The 27,088-nt window shown below is 53.1% G+C and overlaps 1 protein-coding gene across 3 annotated transcripts in view; it reads left to right on the forward strand.

The window, feature by feature from the left end:
- The first annotated feature begins 15,903 nt into the window (after positions 1 to 15,903).
- The window catches only part of LOC137311333 (uncharacterized), a 45,301-nt gene continuing 34,116 nt past the window's right edge, over positions 15,904 to 27,088 (forward strand). For all 3 annotated transcript variants that reach the window (XM_067978611.1, XM_067978612.1, XM_067978613.1), the window contains exons 1-3: positions 15,904 to 16,012; positions 17,179 to 17,505; positions 23,149 to 23,490. In XM_067978611.1, the coding sequence (XP_067834712.1) occupies positions 15,973 to 16,012; positions 17,179 to 17,505; positions 23,149 to 23,490 (709 nt within the window). In that variant the 5' untranslated portion in view covers positions 15,904 to 15,972. The remainder of the gene's footprint in view (positions 16,013 to 17,178; positions 17,506 to 23,148; positions 23,491 to 27,088) is intronic.

Here is a 27,088-nt window from a genome sequence, read left to right on the forward strand (position 1 = left end):
AGGAGACAGAGAGTGAGGGAGACAGAGAGTGAGGGAGACAGAGAGTGAGGGAGACAGAGAGTGAGGGAGACAGAGAGTGAGGGAGACAGAGAGTGAGGGAGACAGAGAGTGAGGAGACAGAGAGTGAGGGAGACAGAGAGTGAGGGAGACAGAGAGTGAGGGAGACAGAGAGTGAGGGAGACAGAGAGTGAGGGAGACAGAGAGTGAGGGAGACAGAGAGTGAGGGAGACAGAGAGTGAGGGAGACAGAGAGTGAGGGAGACAGAGAGTGAGGGAGACAGAGAGTGAGGGAGACAGAGAGTGAGGGAGACAGAGAGTGAGGGAGACAGAGAGTGAGGGAGACAGAGAGTGAGGGAGACAGAGAGTGAGGGAGACAGAGAGTGAGGGAGACAGAGAGTGAGGGAGACAGAGAGTGAGGGAGACAGAGAGTGAGGGAGACAGAGAGTGAGGGAGACAGAGAGTGAGGGAGACAGAGAGTGAGGGAGACAGAGAGTGAGGGAGACAGAGAGTGAGGGAGACAGAGAGTGAGGGAGACAGAGAGTGAGGGAGACAGAGAGTGAGGGAGACAGAGAGTGAGGGAGACAGAGAGTGAGGGAGACAGAGAGTGAGGAGACAGAGAGTGAGGAGACAGAGAGTGAGGGAGACAGAGAGTGAGGGAGACAGAGAGTGAGGGAGACAGAGAGTGAGGGAGACAGAGAGTGAGGGAGACAGAGAGTGAGGGAGACAGAGAGTGAGGGAGACAGAGAGTGAGGGAGACAGAGAGTGAGGGAGACAGAGAGTGAGGGAGACAGAGAGTGAGGAGACAGAGAGTGAGGGAGACAGAGAGTGAGGGAGACAGAGAGTGAGGGAGACAGAGAGTGAGGGAGACAGAGAGTGAGGGAGACAGAGAGTGAGGGAGACAGAGAGTGAGGGAGACAGAGAGTGAGGGAGACAGAGAGTGAGGGAGACAGAGAGTGAGGGAGACAGAGAGTGAGGGAGACAGAGAGTGAGGGAGACAGAGAGTGAGGGAGACAGAGAGTGAGGGAGACAGAGAGTGAGGGAGACAGAGAGTGAGGGAGACAGAGAGTGAGGGAGACAGAGAGTGAGGGAGACAGAGAGTGAGGGAGACAGAGAGTGAGGGAGACAGAGAGTGAGGGAGACAGAGAGTGAGGGAGACAGAGAGTGAGGGAGACAGAGAGTGAGGGAGACAGAGAGTGAGGGAGACAGAGAGTGAGGGAGACAGAGAGTGAGGGAGACAGAGAGTGAGGGAGACAGAGAGTGAGGGAGACAGAGAGTGAGGGAGACAGAGAGTGAGGGAGACAGAGAGTGAGGGAGACAGAGAGTGAGGGAGACAGAGAGTGAGGGAGACAGAGAGTGAGGGAGACAGAGAGTGAGGGAGACAGAGAGTGAGGGAGACAGAGAGTGAGGGAGACAGAGAGTGAGGGAGACAGAGAGTGAGGGAGACAGAGAGTGAGGGAGACAGAGAGTGAGGGAGACAGAGAGTGAGGGAGACAGAGAGTGAGGGAGACAGAGAGTGAGGGAGACAGAGAGTGAGGGAGACAGAGAGTGAGGGAGACAGAGAGTGAGGGAGACAGAGAGTGAGGGAGACAGAGAGTGAGGGAGACAGAGAGTGAGGGAGACAGAGAGTGAGGGAGACAGAGAGTGAGGGAGACAGAGAGTGAGGGAGACAGAGAGTGAGGGAGACAGAGAGTGAGGGAGACAGAGAGTGAGGGAGACAGAGAGTGAGGGAGACAGAGAGTGAGGGAGACAGAGAGTGAGGGAGACAGAGAGTGAGGGAGACAGAGAGTGAGGGAGACAGAGAGTGAGGGAGACAGAGAGTGAGGGAGACAGAGAGTGAGGGAGACAGAGAGTGAGGGAGACAGAGAGTGAGGGAGACAGAGAGTGAGGGAGACAGAGAGTGAGGGAGACAGAGAGTGAGGGAGACAGAGAGTGAGGGAGACAGAGAGTGAGGGAGACAGAGAGTGAGGGAGACAGAGAGTGAGGGAGACAGAGAGTGAGGGAGACAGAGAGTGAGGAGACAGAGAGTGAGGGAGACAGAGAGTGAGGGAGACAGAGAGTGAGGGAGACAGAGAGTGAGGGAGACAGAGAGTGAGGGAGACAGAGAGTGAGGGAGACAGAGAGTGAGGAGACAGAGAGTGAGGGAGACAGAGAGTGAGGAGACAGAGAGTGAGGGAGACAGAGAGTGAGGGAGACAGAGAGTGAGGGAGACAGAGAGTGAGGGAGACAGAGAGTGAGGGAGACAGAGAGTGAGGGAGACAGAGAGTGAGGGAGACAGAGAGTGAGGGAGACAGAGAGTGAGGGAGACAGAGAGTGAGGGAGACAGAGAGTGAGGGAGACAGAGAGTGAGGGAGACAGAGAGTGAGGGAGACAGAGAGTGAGGGAGACAGAGAGTGAGGGAGACAGAGAGTGAGGGAGACAGAGAGTGAGGGAGACAGAGAGTGAGGGAGACAGAGAGTGAGGGAGACAGAGAGTGAGGGAGACAGAGAGTGAGGGAGACAGAGAGTGAGGGAGACAGAGAGTGAGGGAGACAGAGAGTGAGGGAGACAGAGAGTGAGGGAGACAGAGAGTGAGGGAGACAGAGAGTGAGGGAGACAGAGAGTGAGGGAGACAGAGAGTGAGGGAGACAGAGAGTGAGGGAGACAGAGAGTGAGGGAGACAGAGAGTGAGGGAGACAGAGAGTGAGGGAGACAGAGAGTGAGGGAGACAGAGAGTGAGGGAGACAGAGAGTGAGGGAGACAGAGAGTGAGGGAGACAGAGAGTGAGGGAGACAGAGAGTGAGGGAGACAGAGAGTGAGGGAGACAGAGAGTGAGGGAGACAGAGAGTGAGGGAGACAGAGAGTGAGGGAGACAGAGAGTGAGGGAGACAGAGAGTGAGGGAGACAGAGAGTGAGGGAGACAGAGAGTGAGGAGACAGAGAGTGAGGGAGACAGAGAGTGAGGGAGACAGAGAGTGAGGGAGACAGAGAGTGAGGGAGACAGAGAGTGAGGAGACAGAGAGTGAGGGAGACAGAGAGTGAGGGAGACAGAGAGTGAGGGAGACAGAGAGTGAGGGAGACAGAGAGTGAGGGAGACAGAGAGTGAGGGAGACAGAGAGTGAGGGAGACAGAGAGTGAGGGAGACAGAGAGTGAGGGAGACAGAGAGTGAGGGAGACAGAGAGTGAGGGAGACAGAGAGTGAGGGAGACAGAGAGTGAGGGAGACAGAGAGTGAGGGAGACAGAGAGTGAGGGAGACAGAGAGTGAGGGAGACAGAGAGTGAGGGAGACAGAGAGTGAGGGAGACAGAGGTGAGGGAGACAGAGAGTGAGGGAGACAGAGAGTGAGGGAGACAGAGAGTGAGGGAGACAGAGAGTGAGGGAGACAGAGAGTGAGGGAGACAGAGAGTGAGGGAGACAGAGAGTGAGGGAGACAGAGAGTGAGGGAGACAGAGAGTGAGGGAGACAGAGAGTGAGGGAGACAGAGAGTGAGGGAGACAGAGAGTGAGGGAGACAGAGAGTGAGGGAGACAGAGAGTGAGGGAGACAGAGAGTGAGGGAGACAGAGAGTGAGGGAGACAGAGAGTGAGGGAGACAGAGAGTGAGGGAGACAGAGAGTGAGGGAGACAGAGAGTGAGGGAGACAGAGAGTGAGGGAGACAGAGAGTGAGGGAGACAGAGAGTGAGGGAGACAGAGAGTGAGGAGACAGAGAGTGAGGGAGACAGAGAGTGAGGGAGACAGAGAGTGAGGGAGACAGAGAGTGAGGGAGACAGAGAGTGAGGGAGACAGAGAGTGAGGGAGACAGAGAGTGAGGGAGACAGAGAGTGAGGGAGACAGAGAGTGAGGGAGACAGAGAGTGAGGGAGACAGAGAGTGAGGGAGACAGAGAGTGAGGGAGACAGAGAGTGAGGGAGACAGAGAGTGAGGGAGACAGAGAGTGAGGGAGACAGAGAGTGAGGGAGACAGAGAGTGAGGGAGACAGAGAGTGAGGGAGACAGAGAGTGAGGGAGACAGAGAGTGAGGGAGACAGAGAGTGAGGGAGACAGAGAGTGAGGGAGACAGAGAGTGAGGGAGACAGAGAGTGAGGGAGACAGAGAGTGAGGGAGACAGAGAGTGAGGGAGACAGAGAGTGAGGGAGACAGAGAGTGAGGGAGACAGAGAGTGAGGAGACAGAGAGTGAGGGAGACAGAGAGTGAGGGAGACAGAGAGTGAGGGAGACAGAGAGTGAGGGAGACAGAGAGTGAGGGAGACAGAGAGTGAGGGAGACAGAGAGTGAGGGAGACAGAGAGTGAGGGAGACAGAGAGTGAGGGAGACAGAGAGTGAGGGAGACAGAGAGTGAGGGAGACAGAGAGTGAGGGAGACAGAGAGTGAGGGAGACAGAGAGTGAGGGAGACAGAGAGTGAGGGAGACAGAGAGTGACAGAGAGTGAGGGAGAGTGAGAGAGACAGAGAATGAGAGAGAGTGAGAGAGACAGAGAATGAGAGAGAGTGAGAGAGACAGAGAATGAGGGAGAGTGAGAGACAGAGAATGAGAGAGTGAGAGAGACAGAGATGAGAGAGTGAGAGAGACAGAGAATGAGGGAGAGTGAGAGAGACAGAGAATGAGGGAGAGTGAGAGAGACAGAGAATGAGGGAGAGTGAGAGAGACAGAGAATGAGGGAGAGTGAGAGAGACAGAGAATGAGGGAGAGTGAGAGAGACAGAGAATGAGGGAGAGTGAGAGAGACAGAGAATGAGGGAGAGTGAGAGAGACAGAGAATGAGGGAGAGTGAGAGAGACAGAGAATGAGGGAGAGTGAGAGAGACAGAGAATGAGGGAGAGTGAGAGAGACAGAGACAGAGAGTGAGAGAGACAGAGACAGAGAGTGAGAGAGACAGAGACAGAGAGTGAGAGAGACAGAGACAGAGAGTGAGAGAGACAGAGACAGAGAGTGAGAGAGACAGAGACAGAGAGTGAGAGAGATAGAGAATGAGAGTGAGTGAGACAGACAGAGAATGAGTGAGAGTCTGAGAGAGAGAATGAGAGAGTGAGAGAGTGAGAGTCTGAGAGAGAGAGAGAGAAAGCGAGCGAGACAGAAAGCGAGCGAGACAGAAAGCGAGCGAGACAGAAAGCGAGCGAGACAGAAAGCGAGCGAGACAGAAAGCGAGCGAGACAGAAAGCGAGCGAGACAGAAAGCGAGCGAGACAGAAAGCGAGCGAGACAGAAAGCGAGCGAGACAGAAAGCGAGCGAGACAGAAAGCGAGCGAGACAGAAAGCGAGCGAGACAGAAAGCGAGCGAGACAGAAAGCGAGCGAGACAGAAAGCGAGCGAGACAGAAAGCGAGCGAGACAGAAAGCGAGCGAGACAGAAAGCGAGCGAGACAGAAAGCGAGCGAGACAGAAAGCGAGCGAGACAGAAAGCGAGCGAGACAGAAAGCGAGCGAGACAGAAAGCGAGCGAGACAGAAAGCGAGCGAGACAGAAAGCGAGCGAGACAGAAAGCGAGCGAGACAGAAAGCGAGCGAGACAGAAAGCGAGCGAGACAGAAAGCGAGCGAGACAGAAAGCGAGCGAGACAGAAAGCGAGCGAGACAGAAAGCGAGCGAGACAGAAAGCGAGCGAGACAGAAAGCGAGCGAGACAGACAGAGAATGATCTACTCATGGAGGCACAGGGGATGGCCGAGGTACTAAATGAGTACATTGCTTCTGTCTTTACCAAGGGTGAAGATGCTGCCAGAGTCTCAGTAAAGGAAGATATAGTTGAGATACTGGATGGGTTGAAAATTGATAAAGAAGAGGTACTAGAAAGACTAGCTGTTGTAAAAATTCTGGGAATTCCACCTTTTCCCTCAGTATGGAAAACTTTGGCCATTGACTAAAATCCTAAGATGGAAGGATAGGTGAGAATCAACAACACATCCAGTGAAATGTGGGAGAATTACTGCTTCAGACATGTCTCTGTTTTAATACAAAACCTACAGCAGGTGGTCGACGATCAGAGAGGCAGTCGGCCATTGAAAGAGGCAACTGCTCCAGACATGGTGGGGCCATGTCTTTGTTTTAAAGCAGAACCAATTGACACCTAGGACGTTGGATGAAAAGGAAGCCTCGTGTGGCAAGTGCTCTACAAATCGGAATTAACAATGTCCCATCGAGAAAAGCAATTGCAACATGATGAGAGACCATCAAAAGCCATCAAAGATTCTTAAGGACTTTGTAAGAACTGATTAAACAGACATGAAGTGCCTCATTTAACGGCAAGGACCATTGTGGGAGAGGGGTATATAGGTGGAGGCTCGAAACCCCTCTCTCTCTTGGTTTGCAACCAACAGAGTACCCTTCGTCGTCCAGTACTTCCCCGGAGCGGAGAAACTACGCCATGTTCTCCACAGCCTTCAACATGTCATCAATGACGACGAACACCTTGCTAAGGCCATCCCCACGCCTCCACTACTCGCCTTCAAACAGCCACCCAACCTCAAACAAACCATCATTCGCAGCAAATTACCCAGCTTTCAGGAGAACAGCGTCCACGACACCACACAACCCTGCCACAGCAACCTCTGCAAGATATGCCAGATCATCGACACAGATACCACCATCACACGAAAGGACACCACCCACCAGGTACATGGTTCATACTCCTGTAACTCGGCCAACGTTGTCTACCTCATACGTTGCAGGAAAGGTTGCCCCGGAGCATGGTATATTGGCGAGACCATGCAGACACTGCGACAACGGATGAACGGACACCGTGCAACAATCGCCAGACAGGAGGGTTCCCTCCCAGTCGGGGAACACTTTAGCAGTCAAGGGCATTCAGCCACCAATCCTCGGGTAAGCATTCTCCAAGGCGGCCTTCGAGACACACGTCAACGCAAAATCGTCGATCAGAAATTGATAGCCAAGTTCCGCACCCATGAGGACGGCCTCAACCGGGATCTTGGGTTCATGTCACGCTACACGTAACCCCACCAGCAGGAAAAAAAAGTTATCTGTTTTTAATACAACGGGTCATTCTCTCTCTCTCTCTATCTCTATCTCTATCTCTCACTGCCTTTCGGGTCTCTTTCTCTCTTTGTCTGTGTAATTTGACCCATTGTGTATTCAGTATACTGGGACCTACTGTTTTCCATGGCTAACCTATCTGAACACCAACGACACCTTTGATTGGTGTGATGGTGTCCCAGCCTAATATAAGATATGCGATTTGAGAACCTCTCATTCACTCACTCACCTGACGAAGGAGATAATCTCCGAAAGCTTGTGATTTTCAAATAAAACTGTTGGACTATAACCTGGTGTTGTAAGACTCAGTATGTTCTGCATTGTTGTCTATTTTCTAGCCTTTGTTTCCTCTGCCTTCCAAACTCGCATACTAATTTTCTGCCTTCCGTTTCCAGCTCTGCATTTCTCCCTTCTGAATCTATGCCCAGATTCCCATCCCCCTGCCAAACTAGTTTAAACCCTCCCCAACGGCACTAGCAAACCTCCCCACGACAATATTGGTCCCTGTCCTATTGAGATGCAACCCATCCAGCCTGTACAGGTCCCACTTCCCCCAGAACCGGTCGCAATGCTCCAGGAATCTAAAGCCCTCCCTCCTGCACCATCTCTCCAGCCATGCATTTATCTGCTGTATCCTCATATTTCAATGCACACTAGCGCATGGCACCAGGAGTAATCCGGAGATTACTACCTTTAAGGTCCTGCTTATTAATCTCTTTCCTAACTCCCTAAAATATGCCTGCAAGACCTCATCCCTCTTTCTACCTATGTCATTGGTACCAATATAGAGCGAAAGAGAAAGCAAGTTAGAAAGCAAGATGGAATGAGACAGAGTGCGATACAGAGAGAGACAGTGAGCAAGAAGCAGAAAAAGACAAAGAAAGAAAGTCAGCAAGAGATAGTAAAAGAGTGCGAAAGAGAGATGGAGGGAATACAGTGAGGAGACAGAAAGAAAGCAAGATAAAGAGAGAGACAGAGAAAGAAAGTGACAGAGAGGAAGAGAAAGACCAAAAGCGAAGAGAGACAAATACAGTAAGAGAGAAAAAGACAGCGAGTGTGAAAAGGACAGAGAGCTAGAGGCAGTATAAGGGATAGACAGACAGACAGAGATAGTGCAAGAGAGGGAGAGAAAGATGGAGCGAGGGACGGAAAGTCACACAGAAACAGTAAGTGTGTGTGCGTGTAAGAGGGAATGATAGAGCAAATTAGAGCAGAGAAGGTTAAGGGGAGATTTAATAGAGGTGTTCAAAATCATGAGGGGTTTTCATAGAGTAGGGGAAACTGTTTCCAGTGGCAGGAGGGTCAGTAACCAGAGGACACAGATTTAAGATAATTGGCAAAAGAATCAGAGAGGAGATGAGGATTTGTTTTATGCAGTGAGTTGTTATGATCTGGAATGCACTGCCTGAAAGGACGGTGGAAGCAGATTCAATAGTAACTTTCAAAAGGGAATTTGATAAGGAAAGATTTGCAGGACTGTGAGGAAAGAGCAGGGGGAGTGGGGCTAATTGGATAGCTGATTTAGAGAGCCGGCACAGGCACGATGGGTCGATTGGCCTCCTGTGCTGTAAGAATCTGTGCGGATTTGGACCTCATATTGAGGGATATGATTGTTCTGCTTTTTGTTTAATTTTTCCCATAAAAATATTATGGTACTAATTTATCGACTGTGATGCTTTCAGTAAATGACATTTTAAGACATCGAGTGAGAGCAGTCATACCACACAATATTCTGGGATTGCTTTGAGACTGGGATGTTAATAGCTGGTCATTAAATCCCGGACGCTTTCAGTGACGTGCCCATTAACAACCATTTCACGATAGCAGTTCTCCTGGAACTTGGCAAAAATGTAGGTGAATAAAGACACAGTGGAGAAATGGCTCTTGTAATAATGCTTGGTTACAAGTGAAATGTTTTTCAAAAGTCTGTCACGTTTCTGGAATTTTTTTTTAGTGTTTTAGAAAGGAAAGTGTTTTTGTTAGTGTTTTTGAAAGGAAAAAATTTGCAGGGCTACAGGGAAAGGATAGGGAGTGGGACTAGCCGGATTGCTCTTGCATAGAGCCGGCGCGGACTCGATGGGCCGAATGGCCTCCTTCCGTGTTGTAACCTTTCTATGAAATGTGTGGAAGCACAGATATCTGATTGGCAGGAGGAGACGCAGGCAGAGCAGAGTGAGGAAAGCCAGCTCAACTGTAGATTGGGACAGGAAGGTAGATAGACAGATGCTGCCTCACTTGCTGAGCTTTCCAGCATTTTCTGTTTTTATTTCAGATTTCCAGCATCTGCAGTATTTTGTTTTTGAAGGTAGATATTGTATTGTGCAAGTGTGACATAACATGATCTATCAAACCATGAGCACTTCTTACCTTTAACATCCAAGATTACTAAGTAAGTAAATAGCTTGCTTGGTGCCTCACTGTAATATCCTTGTATGGTCAGCTGATAAATACCACTGTCAGCCATTTCCAATCTGTGCAGCTCCAGGCTTCCGTTCGATACATAATATGTTGACCGGTGTTGATAATATGAGGTGAAAGCTGCAGGTCTAACGCCAACTGGATGGTACAATATCAATGTCTTGTGTGAACGGTCAAGAAAGGACCACTGGAGTTGTTGGCCGTCTATAATTTTTCGGACATTTCCAGATAATAAAATGGAGTTATGTAAGGGTCCAAAAATGTACTTTTCTGTTTCCGAGTTTTTCGTAGCTTGCGTACAAACTGCAAGAAATGAATAGGTTGAGTTTAATAGATCAGCAAGAAATATCAGCTTTGTTGTTATACTCTTTGAGAATGATCTTCAAAAGATTACCTAATGTTTGATTATTCTACAATGTGGACAAAGGAAGGGAGGAAAATGTGTTTCACAGCAACTTTAATCCAAAGTTACATGATGTTAGTCACCTGGAACGGACTGTATCATATCAACGGAAGTTCAGAACGACTTAGTGACTGCCCATTTTGAAATTAGATTTAAGGATTTCAGGAGGGGAGGAAACTGGTAGAGATGAGGAAGTGGAGACCCCAGGAGTGGGGGGAGGGGAGGGAGGAAGTGGAGACCCCAGGAGTGGGGGGAGGGGAGGGAGGAAGTGGAGACCCCAGGAGTGGGGGGAGGGGAGGGAGGAAGTGGAGACCCCAGGAGTGGGGGGAGGGGAGGGAGGAAGTGGAGACCCCAGGACTGGGGGGAGGGGAGGGAGGAAGAGGAGACCCCAGGACTGGGGGGAGGGGAGGGAGGAAGAGGAGACCCCAGGACTGGGGGGAGGGGAGGGAGGAAGAGGAGACCCCAGGACTGGGGGGAGGGGAGGGAGGAAGAGGAGACCCCAGGACTGGGGGGAGGGGAGGGAGGAAGAGGAGACCCCAGGACTGGGGGGAGGGGAGGGAGGAAGAGGAGACCCCAGGACTGGGGGGAGGGGAGGGAGGAAGAGGAGACCCCAGGACTGGGGGGAGGGGAGGGAGGAAGAGGAGACCCCAGGACTGGGGGGAGGAGAGGGAGGAAGAGGAGACCCCAGGACTGGGGGGAGGGGAGGGAGGAAGAGGAGACCCCAGGACTGGGGGGAGGGGAGGGAGGAAGAGGAGACCCCAGGACTGGGGGGAGGGGAGGGAGGAAGAGGAGACCCCAGGACTGGGGGGAGGGGAGGGAGGAAGAGGAGACCCCAGGACTGGGGGGAGGGGAGGGAGGAAGAGGAGACCCCAGGACTGGGGGGAGGGGAGGGAGGAAGAGGAGACCCCAGGACTGGGGGGAGGGGAGGGAGGAAGAGGAGACCCCAGGACTGGGGGGAGGGGAGGGAGGAAGAGGAGACCCCAGGACTGGGGGGAGGGGAGGGAGGAAGAGGAGACCCCAGGACTGGGGGGAGGGGAGGGAGGAAGAGGAGACCCCAGGACTGGGGGGAGGGAGGAATAGGAGACCCCGTGAGTGGGGGGAGGGAGGAATAGGAGACCCCGTGAGTGGGGGGAGGGAGGAATCGGCGACCCCAGGAGTGGGGTAATTTTTCTGCTGGTAGCCCTGCAATGAAAGATAGCTGCGTGCTGCACGTTCCAAAATTCACATAACAGGGTAGACTGAATTCTTCTGGTGGAAATGGCTCCACACTGGGAGCACAGATTTGTAAAATCTGCCCTAAGGTGTTTTTGGGCAGATGTTTGGGTGTCACCTGTCTCAGGATCCTCATTCCAACCTCTGTCCATTTGCTCTCTGCCTGCAGAGGGACACACACTGTCAGCACACTCTGACTGGAAGGGTGCACCTCATCGAACAACTTTACCTCCCAAGGATGAGAAGCCTCTCGAGGTTCTGACCATGGATAGAGTAGAGATGAGGGGAGGGACCGGCCACAGATCTCCGTAGCTATTATTTCCCTGACGTTTCATTCTTTATATCTCATTATTCACTCACCTAGTTGCAAATGGCAAAAACCCAGAGACTGATCACCCGACACTGACAATCTAATTGCTTGGATTTGCTGAAATGTCAGTGTTGATTCACATTTTGTTTTTGGCCTTGAGCTTTGACCATCACACAGTGATCTGGAGAGGCAGCTCCTGCAGACGGAACCTTGGCATCAACCCTGGGCTCTGAAAGAGCAACTCTTTCATTCTTCATTTTTAATGTGGGCAGGAGTTGTGTTAATGACAATTAAACACCACATGTTCATCTATTCCTTACCCTGACCAATTCCTCATCTTGTAATGACAGTTAAAGGTAATATTAAACTCCACATTTTGATCTATTTTTTGCCCTGATGTGAAAAAGCTAAAATGAAACCCCTCAGGTTATTACGATCACTGCCCTTTAAATGAGTTACTGCTGCTATTAACCCAACTTGTTGATCCATTACTTGCCCTGTAGTCATGATGTGGCGATGCCAGTGATGGACTGGGGTTGACAATTGTAAACAATTTTACAACACCAAGTTATAGTCCAGAAATTTTATTTTAAAATTGATTTTCCACAACATTCACCTGAGGAAGGAGGAAGCCTCCGAAAGCTTGTGAATTTAAAATAAAATTGCTGGACTATAACTTGGTGTTGTAAAATTGTTTACAATTGCCCTGTAGTGACAATGAACCATTATATGAACCCCAAATGTTGATCTATTTTTGCACTGTACTAACAATTAAAGCTAATATTAAACTGCATGGTGATACATACTCAAGAAGTTCGACACCATTCAGGACAAAGCAGCCCGCCTGATTGGCACCCCATCCAACCCCTAAACATTCACTCCCTTCACCACCGGCGCACAGTGGCTGCAGTGTGTACCATCCACAGGATGCACTGCAGCAACTCGCCAAGACTTCGTTGACAGCCCCTCTCAAACCCGCGTCCTCTACCACCTAGAAGGACAAGGGCAGCAGGCACATGGGAACAATACCACCTGCACGTTCCCCTCCAAGTCACACACCATCCCGACTTGGAAATATATCGCCGTTCCTTCATCGTCGCTGGGTCAAAATCCTGGAACTCCCTTCCTAACAGCACTGTGGGAGAACCTTCACCACACAGACTGCAGCGGTTCAAGAAGGTGGCTCACCACCACCTTCTCAAGGGCAATTAGGGATGGGCAATAAATGCCGGCCTCGCCAGTGACGTCCACATCCCATAAATGAATAAAAAAAACATGCGTCACAAAACTAATATTTACACACCATGAGCAATTTTTTTCCCTGCAATGACTAAAATAACCACCATAATCCCCAGATATGAATCTTTTCCTTGCCCTATATTGCATGTTAAGGCTGCCATTAACCCCAGAGGGTGATCAAATTCATGGGCAGCAATGGCAGTACAAGCTGACACAAGCCCCACAGGTTGATTTATTCCTTATCCTGTAATGATTGTTAAAGCAGATCTTAAAAGCACACGTTGATTTCTTCGCTGCTGTATAATGACAGTTAAAGCTGATATTAAATAGGATGTCGATAAAATGTTTACATTGATCCGGCCCACTTTATTAATTCCTTACAGTCACCACGGGATTAATCCTGACACTGACCCCCAGATTTAATCCTTACACTGACACCCGGGATTAATCCTTACACTGACCCCCGGATTTAATCCTTACACTGACACCCGGGATTAATCCTTACACTGACACCCGGGATTAATCCTTACACTGACCCCCGGGATTAATCCTTACACTGACCCCCGGGATTAATCCTTACACTGACACCCGGGATTAATCCTCACACTGACCCCCGGATTTAATCCTTACACTGACACCCGGGATTAATCCTTACACTGACCCCCGGGATTAATCCTTACACTGACCCCCGGATTTAAACCTTACACTGACCCCCGGGATTAATCTTTACACTGACCCCCGGGATTAATCCTTACACTGACCCCCGGGATTAATCCTTACACTGACCCCCGGATTTAATCCTTACACTGACCCCCGGATTTAATCCTTACACTGACCCCCGGATTTAATCCTTACACTGACCCTCGGGATTAATCCTTACACTGACCCTCGGGATTAATCCTCACACTGACCCCCGGATTTAATCCTTACACTGACACCCGGGATTAATCCTTACACTGACCCCCGGATTTAATCCTTACACTGACCCCCGGATTTAATCCTTACACTGACCCCCGGATTTAATCCTTACACTGACCCCCGGATTTAATCCTTACACTGACACCCGGGATTAATCCTTACACTGACACCCGGGATTAATCCTTACACTGACACCCGGGATTAATCCTTACACTGACACCCGGGATTAATCCTTACACTGACCCCCGGGATTAATCCTTACACTGACACCCGGGATTAATCCTTACACTGACACCCGGGATTAATCCTTACACTGACACCCGGGATTAATCGTTACACTGACCCCCGGGATTAATCCTTACACTGACACCCGGGATTAATCCTTACACTGACACCCGGGATTAATCCTTACACTGACACCCGGGATTAATCCTTACACTGACACCCGGGATTAATCCTTACACTGACACCCGGGATTAATCCTTACACTGACACCCGGGATTAATCCTTACACTGACACCCGGGATTAATCCTTACACTGACACCCGGGATTAATCCTTACACTGACACCCGGGATTAATCCTTACACTGACCCCCGGGATTAATCCTTACACTGACACCCGGGATTAATCCTTACACTGACACCCGGGATTAATCCTTACACTGACACCCGGGATTAATCGTTACACTGACCCCCGGGATTAATCCTTACACTGACACCCGGGATTAATCCTTACACTGACACCCGGGATTAATCCTTACACTGACACCCGGGATTAATCCTTACACTGACACCCGGGATTAATCCTTACACTGACACCCGGGATTAATCCTTACACTGACACCCGGGATTAATCCTTACACTGACACCCGGGATTAATCCTTACACTGACACCCGGGATTAATCCTTACACTGACACCCGGGATTAATCCTTACACTGACACCCGGGATTAATCCTTACACTGACACCCGGGATTAATCCTTACACTGACCCCCGGGATTAATCCATACACTGACCCCCGGATTTAATCCTTACACTGACCCCCGGGATTAATCCATACACTGACCTCTGGGATTAATCCTTACACTGACCCCCGGGATTAATCCTTACACTGACACCCGGGATTAATCCTTACACTGACACCCGGGATTAATCCTTACACTGACACCCGGGATTAATCGTTACACTGACCCCCGGGATTAATCCTTACACTGACACCCGGGATTAATCCTTACACTGACCCCCGGGATTAATCCTTACACTGACCCCCGGGATTAATCCTTACACTGACCCCCGGGATTAATCCTTACACTGACACCCGGGATTAATCCTTACACTGACACCCGGGATTAATCCTTACACTGACCCCCGGGATTAATCCTTACACTGACACCCGGGATTAATCCTTACACTGACCCCTGGGATTAATCCATACACTGACCCCCGGGATTAATCCTTACACTGACCCTCGGGATTAATCCTTACACTGACACCCGGGATTAATCCTTACACTGACCCCCGGGATTAATCCTTACACTGACCCCCGGGATTAATCCTTACACTGACACCCGGGATTAATCCTTACACTGACCCCCGGGATTAATCCTTACACTGACACCCGGGATTAATCCTTACACTGACCCCTGGGATTAATCGTTACACTGACCCCCGGGATTAATCCATACACTGACCCCCGGGATTAATCCTTACACTGACCTCTGGGATTAATCCTTACACTGACACCGCGTTTAATCCCAGGCCCAGGGCCCGCTTCCCGGTTCCTTACCCTGAGATACCCACGCCAGGGCGAAGCAGGTCCGGAACCACATGGTGCCCGAGCCTGTGGCAGCGAGACAGGATACAGCCTGCGGTGTCCAACAGGCCCGGCCGGACGGCCTGGCCCCCTGCCCCTGTTTCCCGTCTCCAGGGAAACGGGCCGAACGCCCCCGTCATCTAGCTCCGCCCCTCCCTCATCCAGCCACGCCTTTCTCCACAGCCGCCGACGGGTCAATATATCGTCACCTCAGGCCCCGCCCCCTCTACCGACCCCGCCCCTCTCCTCAGGCCCCGCCCCGTCTACCGACCCCGCCCCTCTCCTCAGGCCCCGCCCCGTCTACCGACCCCGCCCCTCTCCTCAGGCGCCGCCCCGTCTTCCGACACCGGCCATATCCTCAGGCCCCGCCCCCTCTACCGACCCCGCCCCTCTCCTCAGGCCCCGCCCCGTCTACCGACCCCGCCCCTCTCCTCAGGCCCCGCCCCGTCTACCGACCCCACCCCTCTCCTCAGGCCCCGCCCCGTCTACCGACCCCGCCCCTCTCCTCAGGCCCCGCCCCGTCTACCGACCCCGCCCCTCTCCCTCTACCGACCCCGCCCCTCTCCTCAGGCCCCGCCCACTCTGCCGACCCCGCCCCTCCCCAGGCCCCGCCCCTCCTCCTCGCGCTGGGAGCGGAGCCTGGCCCGTTTCCGTGGTGACGGGAGGCTAAATCGCCCGGAGCGAACGGCACGCCCCGGGCCTGGCATGTGGCTCGAGTACCTCAGCCTGCTTTGGGCCTGTCAGGGTGAGGAGCTGGAACCTGGAGGGGCCGATGATTGGGTCCTGGGGTCAATCTGGGTCAAACTAGGGGACTGGGGCCCGGGGTTAAACTAGGGGACTGGGGTCAAACTGGGGGACTGGGGTCAAACTGGGGGACTGGGGCCCGGGGTTAAACTGGGGGACTGGGGTCAAACTGGGGGACTGGGGCCCGGGGTTAAACTGGGGGACTGGGGTCAAACTGGGGGACTGGGGCCCGGGGTCAAACTGGGGGACTGGGGTCAAACTGGGGGCCCGGGGTCAAACTAGGGGACTGGGGGATGGGGAACTCGGGCCTGGGGTCAAACTGGGGGACTGGGGTCAAACTGGGGGACTGGGGCCCGGGGTTAAACTAGGGGACTGGGGTCAAACTGGGGGCCCACGGTCCAATTGGGGGATTGGAGGACTGGGGTCAAACTGGGGGACTGGGGTTAAACTGGGGGACTGGGGCCCAGGGTCAAACTAGGGGACTGGGGTCAAACTGGGGGACTGGGAACTGGGGCCTGGAGTCAAACTGGGGGACGGGGAACTGGGGCCTGGAGTCAAACTGGGGGACTGGGGTCAAACTAGAGGACTGGGGTCAAACTGGGGGACTGGGGTCAAACTGGGGGACTGGGGCCCTGGGTCAAACTAGAGGACTGGGGTCAAACTGGAGGACTGGGGTCAAACTGGGGCACTGGGTTCAAACTAGGGGACTGGGGTCAAACTGGGGGTCTGGGGTCAAACTAGGGCACTGGGGTCAAACTGGGGGACTGGGGTCAAACTAGAGGACTCGGGTCAAACTGGGGGACTGGGGCCCGGGGTCAAACTAGGGGATTGGGGTCTAACTGGGGGACTGGGGTCAAACTGGAGGACTGGGGTCAAATTGGGGGACTGGTGTTAAACTGGGGGCCTGACCTCTTATCTAGTCCTTGGCCTGTGGGCTGGTCCTGGGCCTGTGGTCTGGTTCTCCTCCTGGGCCTATGGTCTGGGTCTGGGCCTGTGGCCTGGGTCTGGGTCTGGTCCTGGCTTGTGGTCTGGGCCTGTGGCCTGGGTCTGGGTCTGGGCCTGGGCCTGTGGTCTGGCCCTGGGCCCTTCGCCTAGACTTGTGAATAGAAAGGAAAGAACAGCATTTGACTGCCATTCGACCAAACTCAAGCAGTGATGATGTTGCAGGTTTTTCAGGAGGTGCTGCTGTTGGTGGGAGTCGTGTGTTTGGTGATGAACATTCCTCTTTGCTACTGCCTGGATTTCCAGAAGGAGGGCTCCAAAGCGACGATGTGACCCGGTGGCAGTATGTAACCCCTGGTAATAAGAGCCCACTTTTACAATATGACCAAGGGAGATCAGATCCTGCCATCAGTGAGGGTTACAAAGATCGAGTAAAGGTTAATCCCAGCAATGAACCTCCCCTAATGCGGCGTTGGGAAGTGGGCAACAGCTCTGATCAAGTGAAGAAAAAAAACGAGAGCAGGAACCGGTCTGCCGAATTAACATTGGACGGTAAATAGCAAACCGCCATATGAGGCCTCCTCGACACGCAACGCAGCAATCCTCTGGAGTTCATCTCCTGCAGGACCATCGCCTCTGCTCTGCCTCCCCCCTCCGCTGTACTCTCTCTCCCCCTCCGCTGTACTCTCTCTCCCCCTCCGCTGTACTCTCTCTCCCCCTCCGCTGTACTCTCTCTCCCCCTCCGCTGTACTCTCTCTCCCCCTCCGCTGTACTCTCTCTCCCCCTCCACTGTACTCTCTCTCCCCCTCCGCTGTACTCTCTCTCCCCCTCCGCTGTACTCTCTCTCCCCCTCCACTGTACTCTCTCTCCCCCTCCGCTGTACTCTCTCTCTCCCTCCACTGTACTCTCTCTCCCCCTCCACTGTACTCTCTCTCCCTCTGCTGTACTCTCCCTCCCCCTCCACTGTACTCTCTCCCCCTCCACTGTACTCTCTCTCCCCCTCCGCTGTACTCTCTCTCTCCCTCCGCTGTACACTCTCTCCCCCTCCGCTGTACTCTCCCTCTCTCCCTCCACTGTACTCTCTCCCCCTCCGCTGAACTCTCTCTCCCCCTCCACTGTACTCTCTCTCCCCCTCCGCTGTACTCTCTCTCCCCCTCCGCTGTACTCTCTCTCTCCCTCCGCTGTACACTCTCTCCCCCTCCGCTGTACTCTCTCTCTCTCCCTCCACTGTACTCTCTCCCCCTCCGCTGAACTCTCTCTCCCCCTCCACTGCACTCTCTCTTCCTCCACTGTACTCTCTCTCTCCCCCTCCGCTGTACTCTCTCTCCCTCCACTGTACTCTCTCTCCCCCTCCACTGTACTCTCTCTCCCTCCGCTGTACTCTCCCCACCTCCACTGTACTCTCTCTCTCCCTCCACTGTACTCTCCCCACCTCCACTGTACTCTCTCTACCCCTCCGCTGCACTCTCTCTCCCTCCACTGTACTCTCCCCACCTCCGCTGTACTCTCTCTCCCCCTCCGCTGTACTCTCTCTCCCTCCGCTGTACTCTCCCCACCTCCACTGTACTCTCTCTCTCCCTCCGCTGTACTCTCCCCACCTCCACTGTACTCTCTCCCCCTCCACTGTACTCTCTCCCCCTCCACTGTACTCTCTCTCCCTCCACTGTACTCTCTCTCCCTCCACTGTACTCTCTCTCCCCCTCCACTGTACTCTCTCTCCCTCCACTGTACTCTCTCTCCCTCCACTGTACTCTCTCTCCCTCCACTGGACTCTCTCTCTCCCTCCACTGTACTCTCCCCACCTCCACTGTACTCTCTCTCCCTCCACTGTACTCTCTCTCCCTCCACTGTACTCTCTCTCTCCCTCCACTGTACTCTCTCTCCCTCCACTGTACTCTCTCCCCCTCCACTGTACTCTCTGTCCCCCTCCACTGTACTCTCTCCCCCTCCACTGTACTCTCTCCCCCTCCACTGTACTCTCTCTCTCCATCCACTGTACTCTCTCCATCCACTGTACTCTCTCTCACTCCACTGTACTCTCTCTCTCCCTCCACTGTACTCTCTCTCCCCCTCCACTGTACTCTCTCTCCCTCCACTGTACTCTCTCTCCCTCCACTGTACTCTCTTCCCCTCCACTGTACTCTCTCCCCCTCCACTTTACTCTCTCCCCCTCCACTGTACTCTCTCTCCCTCCACTGTACTCTCTCTCCCTCCACTGTACTCTCTCTCTCCCTCCACTGTACTCTCTCTCCCCACCTCCACTGTACTCTCTCTCCCCCTCCACTATACTCTCTCTCTCCCCCTCCACTGTACTCTCTCTCCCCCTCCACTGTACTCTCTCTCCCCCTCCACTGTACTCTCTTTCCCCCTCCACTGTACTCTCTCTCCCCCTCCACTGTACTCTCTCTCTCCCTCCACTGTACTCTCTCTCCCCCTCCACTGTACTCTCTCTCCCCCTCCACTGTACTCTCTCTCCCCACCTCCACTGTACTCTCTCTCCCTCCACTATACTCTCTCTCCCCACCTCCACTGTACTCTCTCTCCCCCTCCACTGTACTCTCTCTCCCCCTCCACTGTACTCTCTCTCCCCCTCCACTGTACTCTCTCTCCCCCTCCACTGTACTCTCTCTCCCCCTCCACTGTACTCTCTCTCTCCCTCCACTGTACTCTCTCTCCCCCTCCACAGTACTCTCTCTCCCCCTCCACTGTACTCTCTCTCCCCCTCCACTGTACTCTCTCTCCCCACCTCCACTGTACTCTCTCTCCCCCTCCACTGTACTCTCTATCCCCCTCCACTGTACTCTCTCTCCCACTCCACTGTACTCTCTCTCCCCCTCCACTGTACTCTCTCTCCCCCTCCACTGTACTCTCTCTCCCCCTCTCTGCTATACTCTCTCTCCCCCTCCACTGTACTCTCTCTCTCCCTCCACTGTACTCTCTCCCCCTCCACTGGACTCTCTCTCCCCCTCCACTGGACTCTCTCTCCCTCCACTGTACTCTCTCCCCACCTCCGCTGTACTCTCTCCCCACCTCCGCTGTACTCTCTTCCCACCTCCGCTGTACTATCACTCCCCCTCCGCTGTACTCTCTCTCCCTCCGCTGTACTCTCCCCACCTCCACTGTACTCTCTCACCCTCCACTGTACTCCCTCTCCCCACCTCCACTGTACTCTCTCTCTCCCTCCACTGTACTCTCTCTCCCTCCACTGTACTCTCTCTCCCCACACCCCCACTGTACTCTCTCTCCCCCTCCACTGTACTCTCTCCCCCTCCACTGTACTCTCTCTCCCCCTCCGCTGTACTCTCTCTCCCTCCACTGTAGTCTCTCCCCCTCCACTGTACTCTCTCTCCCTCCACTGTACTCTCTCTCCCACTCCACTGTACTCTCTCTCCCCCTCCACTGTACTCTCTCCCCCTCCACTGTACTCTCTCTCCCTCCACTGTACTCTCTCTCTCCCTCCACTGTACTCTCTCTCCCCCTCCACTGTACTCTCTCTCTCCATCCACTGTACTCTCTCTCCCCCTCCACTGTACTCTCTCTCCCCCTCCACTGTACTCTCTCTCTCCCTCCACTGTACTCTCTCTCTCCCTCCACTGTACTCTCTCTCCCCCTCCACTGTACTCTCTCCCCCTCCACTGTACTCTCTCTCCCCCTCCACTGTACTCTCTCCCCCTCCACTGTACTCTCTCCCCCTCCACTGTACTCTCTCTCCCCCTCCACTGTACTCTCTCTCCCCCTCCACTGTACTCTCTTTCCCTCCGCTGTACTCTCCCCACCTCCACTGGACTCTCTCTCTCCCTCCACTTTACTCTCTCTCCCCCTCCACTGTACTCTCTGTCCCCCTCCACTGTACTCTCTCCCCCTCCACTGTACTCTCTCTCCCCCTCCACTGTACTCTCTCTCCCTCCACTGTACTCTCTCTCTCCATCCACTGTACTCTCTCCCTCCACTGTACTCTCTCTCACTCCACTGTACTCTCTCTCTCCCTCCACTGTACTCTCTCTCCCCCTCCACTGTACTCTCTCTCCCTCCACTGTACTCTCTTCCCCTCCACTGTACTCTCTCCCCCTCCACTGTACTCTCTCCCCCTCCACTGTACTCTCTCTCCCTCCACTGTACTCTCTCTCTCCCTCCACTGTACTCTCTCTCCCCCTCCAATGTACTCTCTCCCCCTCCACTGTACTCTCTCTCCCTCCACTGTACTCTCTCTCTCCCTCCACTGTACTCTCTCTCCCCACCTCCACTGTACTCTCTCTCCCTCCACTATACTCTCTCTCTCCCCCTCCACTGTACTCTCTCTCCCACTCCACTGTACTCTCTCTCCCCCTCCACTGTACTCTCTCTCCCCCTCCACTGTACTCTCTCTCTCCCTCCACTGTACTCTCTCACCCCACCTCCACTGTACTCTCTCTCCCTCCACTATACTCTCTCTCCCCACCTCCACTGTACTCTCTCTCCCCCTCCACTGTACTCTCTCTCCCCCTCCGCTGTACTCTCTCTCCCCCTCTCTGCTATACTCTCTCTCCCCCTCCACTGTACTCTCTCTCTCCCTCCACTGTACTCTCTCCCCCTCCACTGTACTCTCTCTCACTCCACTGTACTCTCTCTCCCTCCACTGTACTCTCTCTCCCTCCACTGTACTCTCTCTCCCTCCACTGTACTCTCTTCCCCTCCACTGTACTCTCTCCCCCTCCACTGTACTCTCTCCCCCTCCACTGTACTCTCTCTCCCTCCACTGTACTCTCTCTCCCTCCACTGTACTCTCTCTCTCCCTCCACTGTACTCTCTCTCCCCACCTCCACTGTACTCTCTCTCCCCCTCCACTATACTCTCTCTCTCCCCCTCCACTGTACTCTCTCTCCCCCTCCACTGTACTCTCTCTCCCCCTCCACTGTACTCTCTCTCCCCCTCCACTGTACTCTCTCTCCCCCTCCAATGTACTCTCTCCCCCTCCACTGTACTCTCTCTCCCCCTCCACTGTACTCTCTCTCCCCCTCCACTGTACTCTCTCTCCCCCTCCAATGTACTCTCTCCCCCTCCACTGTACTCTCTCTCCCCCTCCACTGTACTCTCTCTCCCCCTCCACTGTACTCTCTCTCCCTCCACTGTACTCTCTCTCCCCACCTCCACTGTACTCTCTCTCCCTCCACTATACTCTCTCTCCCCACCTCCACTGTACTCTCTCTCCCCACCTCCACTGTACTCTCTCTCTCCCTCCACTGTACTCTCTCTCTCCCTCCACTGTACTCTCTCTCCCTCCACTATACTCTCTCTCCCCCTCCACTGTACTCTCTCTCCCCCTCCAATGTACTCTCTCCCCCTCCACTGTACTCTCTCTCCCCCTCCACTGTACTCTCTCCCCCCACCTCCACTGTACTCTCTCTCTCCCTCCACTGTACTCTCTCTCTCCCTCCACTGTACTCTCTCTCCCCACACCCCCACTGTACTCTCTCTCCCTCCACTGTACTCTCTCTCTCCCTCCAATGTACTCTCTCTCTCCCTCCACTGTACTCTCTCTCTCCCTCCACTGTATTCTCTCCCCACCTCCACTGTACTCTCTCTCCCTCCACTGTACTCTCCCCACACCCCCACTGTACTCTCTCTCTCCCTCCACTGTACTCTCTCTCTCCCTCCACTGTACTCTCTCTCCCTCCACTGTACTCTCTCTCTCTCCCTCCACTGTACTCTCTCTCCCCCTCCACTGTACTCTCTCCCCCCACTTTCTCCTCCCCCTCCCCCTCCCCTCCCCTCCCCACCCTGTGTTCCGCCCCTCCCCCCTGCCCTGCTTTCCAGATTGGTGGGTGTGTGAAGATCTGACATTGATGGAAAGGAGCAGTCCACCCGGTCCCTAGAGCCTGTCACAGTCATGATGCTTTTAGCATCAATATTGCCAACACCCCCAACAGGTCAGTGCGTTTCTCAGGCCCATTGGCTTTGAAGAGGACAGTGATTATTTTTCACCGGACATTTCCGATGGGAAAGGTTACTGTTGAGATTGCCACGTCACCAGTTGGAATATTCATGTGCTGAAAGCCCAGGCTGGGTTTGGTTTGATGGCTTTAACCCAGGCCAGGCACCTCTTCATCTTCCACCTTTTGGAAATTTTCGCACCGCAATGCGAGGACCAATCTTGAAGCAGAAAAGTATTTCATTCTAAAAGTGTTGTGTTAAACTTTACTAATTCATGTCTTGCAGATGATACAGAAACCAACAAAGTGAATCGTCTAATCCACGTCGTTCGCAGGGTAGATTCCGCCATAGCTGTTCTTGGATTTCAGGCCAAAAACCGTGAATCACTGATGTGGCGATACCTGAACTTCAAAACTGAGAGTGCAATCGTGAGCTATTCAGCAGGGAAGATTCTTTTCAGTTCCTACTACAAATATCGAGCAGAATTTCATCCACTCACTGGAAGTCTCATTCTGAAACATTTACAAGTAGAGGACAGTGGAATTTATGAAGTAATTTTAAATCCAATTGAAAGCAACAAGCTTATTAAGGGGGATGAGATTGCTTACTTACAACTAGACGTTCAAGGTAAATGTGATGGATGAGAATCTCAATAAAGCACTTTCACACAGGGAGCTGTGGGTCACTCCCAAAAGTTCATCCCGACTCGGGTTACATTTCCTGTCTTGTAGTAAGATCTTCCGATGCAACGTTACAGCTGCTATTGGCGGCGCTCCCATTCTGTGTTCTGTCTCCCCCCCCCGATTCTGTGTTCTGCCTCCTACCCCGACTTTATACACCCAGCCCCCTCCTTATTTTAAGACCTGATCCCCCCCCCCACCAGACAGGGACACAAACTGAGGATTAGCAACAGGGACACCGTCTGAGGATCAGGAACAGGGACACAGGGTGAGGATCAGTAACAGGGACAGAGACTGAGGGTCAGTAATAGGGACAGAGACTGAGGATCAGTAACAGGGACACAGACTGAGGGTCAGTAACAGGGGGACAGACTGAGGGTCAGTAATAGGGACAGAGACTGAGGATCAGTAATAGGGACACAGACTGAGGGTCAGTAACAGAGACTGAGGGTCAGTAATAGGGACAGAGACTGAGGATCAGCAACAGGGGGACAGACTGAGGATCAGTAACAGGGACAGAGACTGAGGGTCAGTAACAGGGACACAGACTGAGGGTCAGTAACAGGGACACAGACTGAGGGTCAGTAACAGGGACAGAGACTGAGGGTCAGTAACAGGGACACAGACTGAGGATCAGTAACAGGGGGACAGACTGAGGGTCAGTAACAGGGACAGAGACTGAGGGTCAGTAACAGGGACAGAGACTGAGGATCAGTAACAGGGACACAGACTGAGGGTCAGTAAACAGACTGAGGGTCAGTAACAGGGGGACAGAGACTGAGGATCACTAAACAGACTGAGGGTCAGTAACAGGGGGACAGAGACTGAGGATCAGTAACAGGGACACAGACTGAGGATCAGTAACAGAGACTGAGGGTCAGTAACAGGGACACAGACTGAGGATCAGTAACAGGGACACAGACTGAGGATCAGTAACAGGGACAGAGACTGAGGATCAGTAGCAGGGAAAAAGACTGAGGATCAGTAACAGGGACAGAGACTGAGGATCAGTAACAGGGACACAGACTGAGGGTCAGTAACAGGGACACAGACTGAGGGTCAGTAACAGGGACACAGACTGAGGGTCAGGAACAGGGGGACAGACTGAGGGTCAGTAACAGGGACAGAGACTGAGGATCAGTAACAGGGACAGAGACTGAGGATCAGTAACAGTGGGACAGACTGAGGATCAATAACAGGGACACAGACTGAGGATCAGGAACAGGGGGACAGACTGAGGATCAATAACAGGGACACAGACTGAGGATCAGGAACAGGGGGACAGACTGAGGATCAATAACAGGGACACAGACTGAGGATCAGTAACAGGGACACAGACTGAGGATCAGTAACAGGGACAGAGACTGAGGATCAGTAGCAGGGAAAAAGACTGAGGATCAGTAACAGGGACAGAGACTGAGGATCAGTAACAGGGACACAGACTGAGGGTCAGTAACAGGGACACAGACTGAGGGTCAGTAACAGGGACACAGACTCAGGGTCAGGAACAGGGGGACAGACTGAGGGTCAGTAACAGGGACAGAGACTGAGGATCAGTAACAGGGACAGAGACTGAGGATCAGTAACAGTGGGACAGACTGAGGATCAATAACAGGGACACAGACTGAGGATCAGGAACAGGGGGACAGACTGAGGATCAATAACAGGGACACAGACTGAGGATCAGGAACAGGGGGACAGACTGAGGATCAATAACAGGGACACAGACTGAGGATCAGTAACAGGGACACAGACTGAGGATCAGGAACAGGGGGACAGAGACTGAGGATCAGTAACAGGGACACAGACTGAGGATCAGGAACAGGGGCAGAGACTGAGGATCAGTAACAGGGACACAGACTGAGGATCAGGAACAGGGGGACAGACTGAGGATCAGTAACAGGGACGGAGACAGAATCAGTAACAGGGACAGAGACTGAGGATCAGGAACAGGGACAGAGACTGAGGGTCAGTAACAGGGACACAGACTGAGGATCAGTAACAGGGACACAGACTGAGGGTCAGTAACAGGGACAGAGACTGAGGATCAGTAACAGGGACAGAGACTGAGGATCAGTAACAGGGACAGAGACTGAGGATCAGGAACAGGGGGACAGACTGAGGATCAGTAACAGGGACAGAGACTGAGGATCAGTAACAGGGACACAGACTGAGGATCAGTAACAGGGGGACAGACTGAGGATCAGTAACAGGGACAGAGACTGAGGATCAGTAACAGGGACACAGACTGAGGATCAGGAACAGGGGGACAGACTGAGGATCAGTAACAGGGACAGAGACTGAGGATCAGTAACAGGGACACAGACTGAGGATCAGGAACAGGGGGACAGACTGAGGATCAGTAACAGGGACAGAGACTGAGGATCAGTAACAGGGACACAGACTGAGGGTCAGTAACAGGGACACAGACTGAGGATCAGTAACAGGGACACAGACTGAGGGTCAGTAACAGCGACAGAGACTGAGGATCAGTAACAGGGACGGAGACTGAGAATCAGTACACACACAGACTGAGGGTCAGTAACAGGGACAGAGACTGAGGATCAGGAACAGGGACAGAGACTGAGGGTCAGTAACAGGGACAGAGACTGAAGGTCAGTAACAGGGACACAGACTGAGGATCAGTAACAGGGACACAGACTGAGGGTCAGTAACAGGGACAGAGACTGAAGGTCAGTAACAGGGACACAGACTGAGGATCAGTAACAGGGACACAGACTGAGGGTCAGTAACAGGGACAGAGACTGAGGGTCAGTAACAGGGACACAGACTGAGGATCAGTAACAGGGACACAGACTGAGAATCAGGAACAGGGGGACAGACTGAGGGTCAGTAACAGGGACAGAGACTGAGGGTCAGTAACAGGGACAGAGACTGAGGATCAGTAACAGGGACAGAGACTGAGGATCAGTAACAGGGACACAGACTGAGGGTCAGTAACAGAGGGACAGAGACTGAGGGTCATTAACAGGGACAGAGACTGAGGATCAGTAACAGAGGGACAGAGACTGAGGGTCAGTAACAGGGACAGAGACTGAGGGTCAGTAACAGGGACAGAGACTGAGGATCAGTAACAGGGACACAGACTGAGGGTCAGTAACAGGGGGACAGACTGAGGGTCAGTAACAGGTGGACAGACTGAGTGTCAGTAACAGGGACAGAGACTGAGGATCAGTAACAGGGACAGAGACTGAGGATCAGTAACAGGGACACAGACTGAGGGTCAGTAACAGGGACAGAGACTGAGGATCAGTAACAGGGGGACAGACTGAGTGTCAGTAACAGGGACAGAGACTGAGGGTCAGTAACAGGGACAGAGACTGAGGATCAGTAACAGGGACACAGACTGAGGATCAGTAACAGGGACACAGACTGAGGATCAGTAACAGGGACAGAGACTGAGGATCAGTAACAGGGACAGAGACTGAGGATCAGTGACAGGGGGACAGACTGAGGGTCAGTAACAGGGACACAGACTGAGGGTCAGTAACAGGGACACAGACTGAGGATCAGTAACAGGGACA

Source organism: Heptranchias perlo, unplaced genomic scaffold (genome assembly GCF_035084215.1).
Source record: "Heptranchias perlo isolate sHepPer1 unplaced genomic scaffold, sHepPer1.hap1 HAP1_SCAFFOLD_328, whole genome shotgun sequence".
In the NCBI taxonomy this organism is placed as follows: Eukaryota; Metazoa; Chordata; class Chondrichthyes; order Hexanchiformes; family Hexanchidae; genus Heptranchias; species Heptranchias perlo.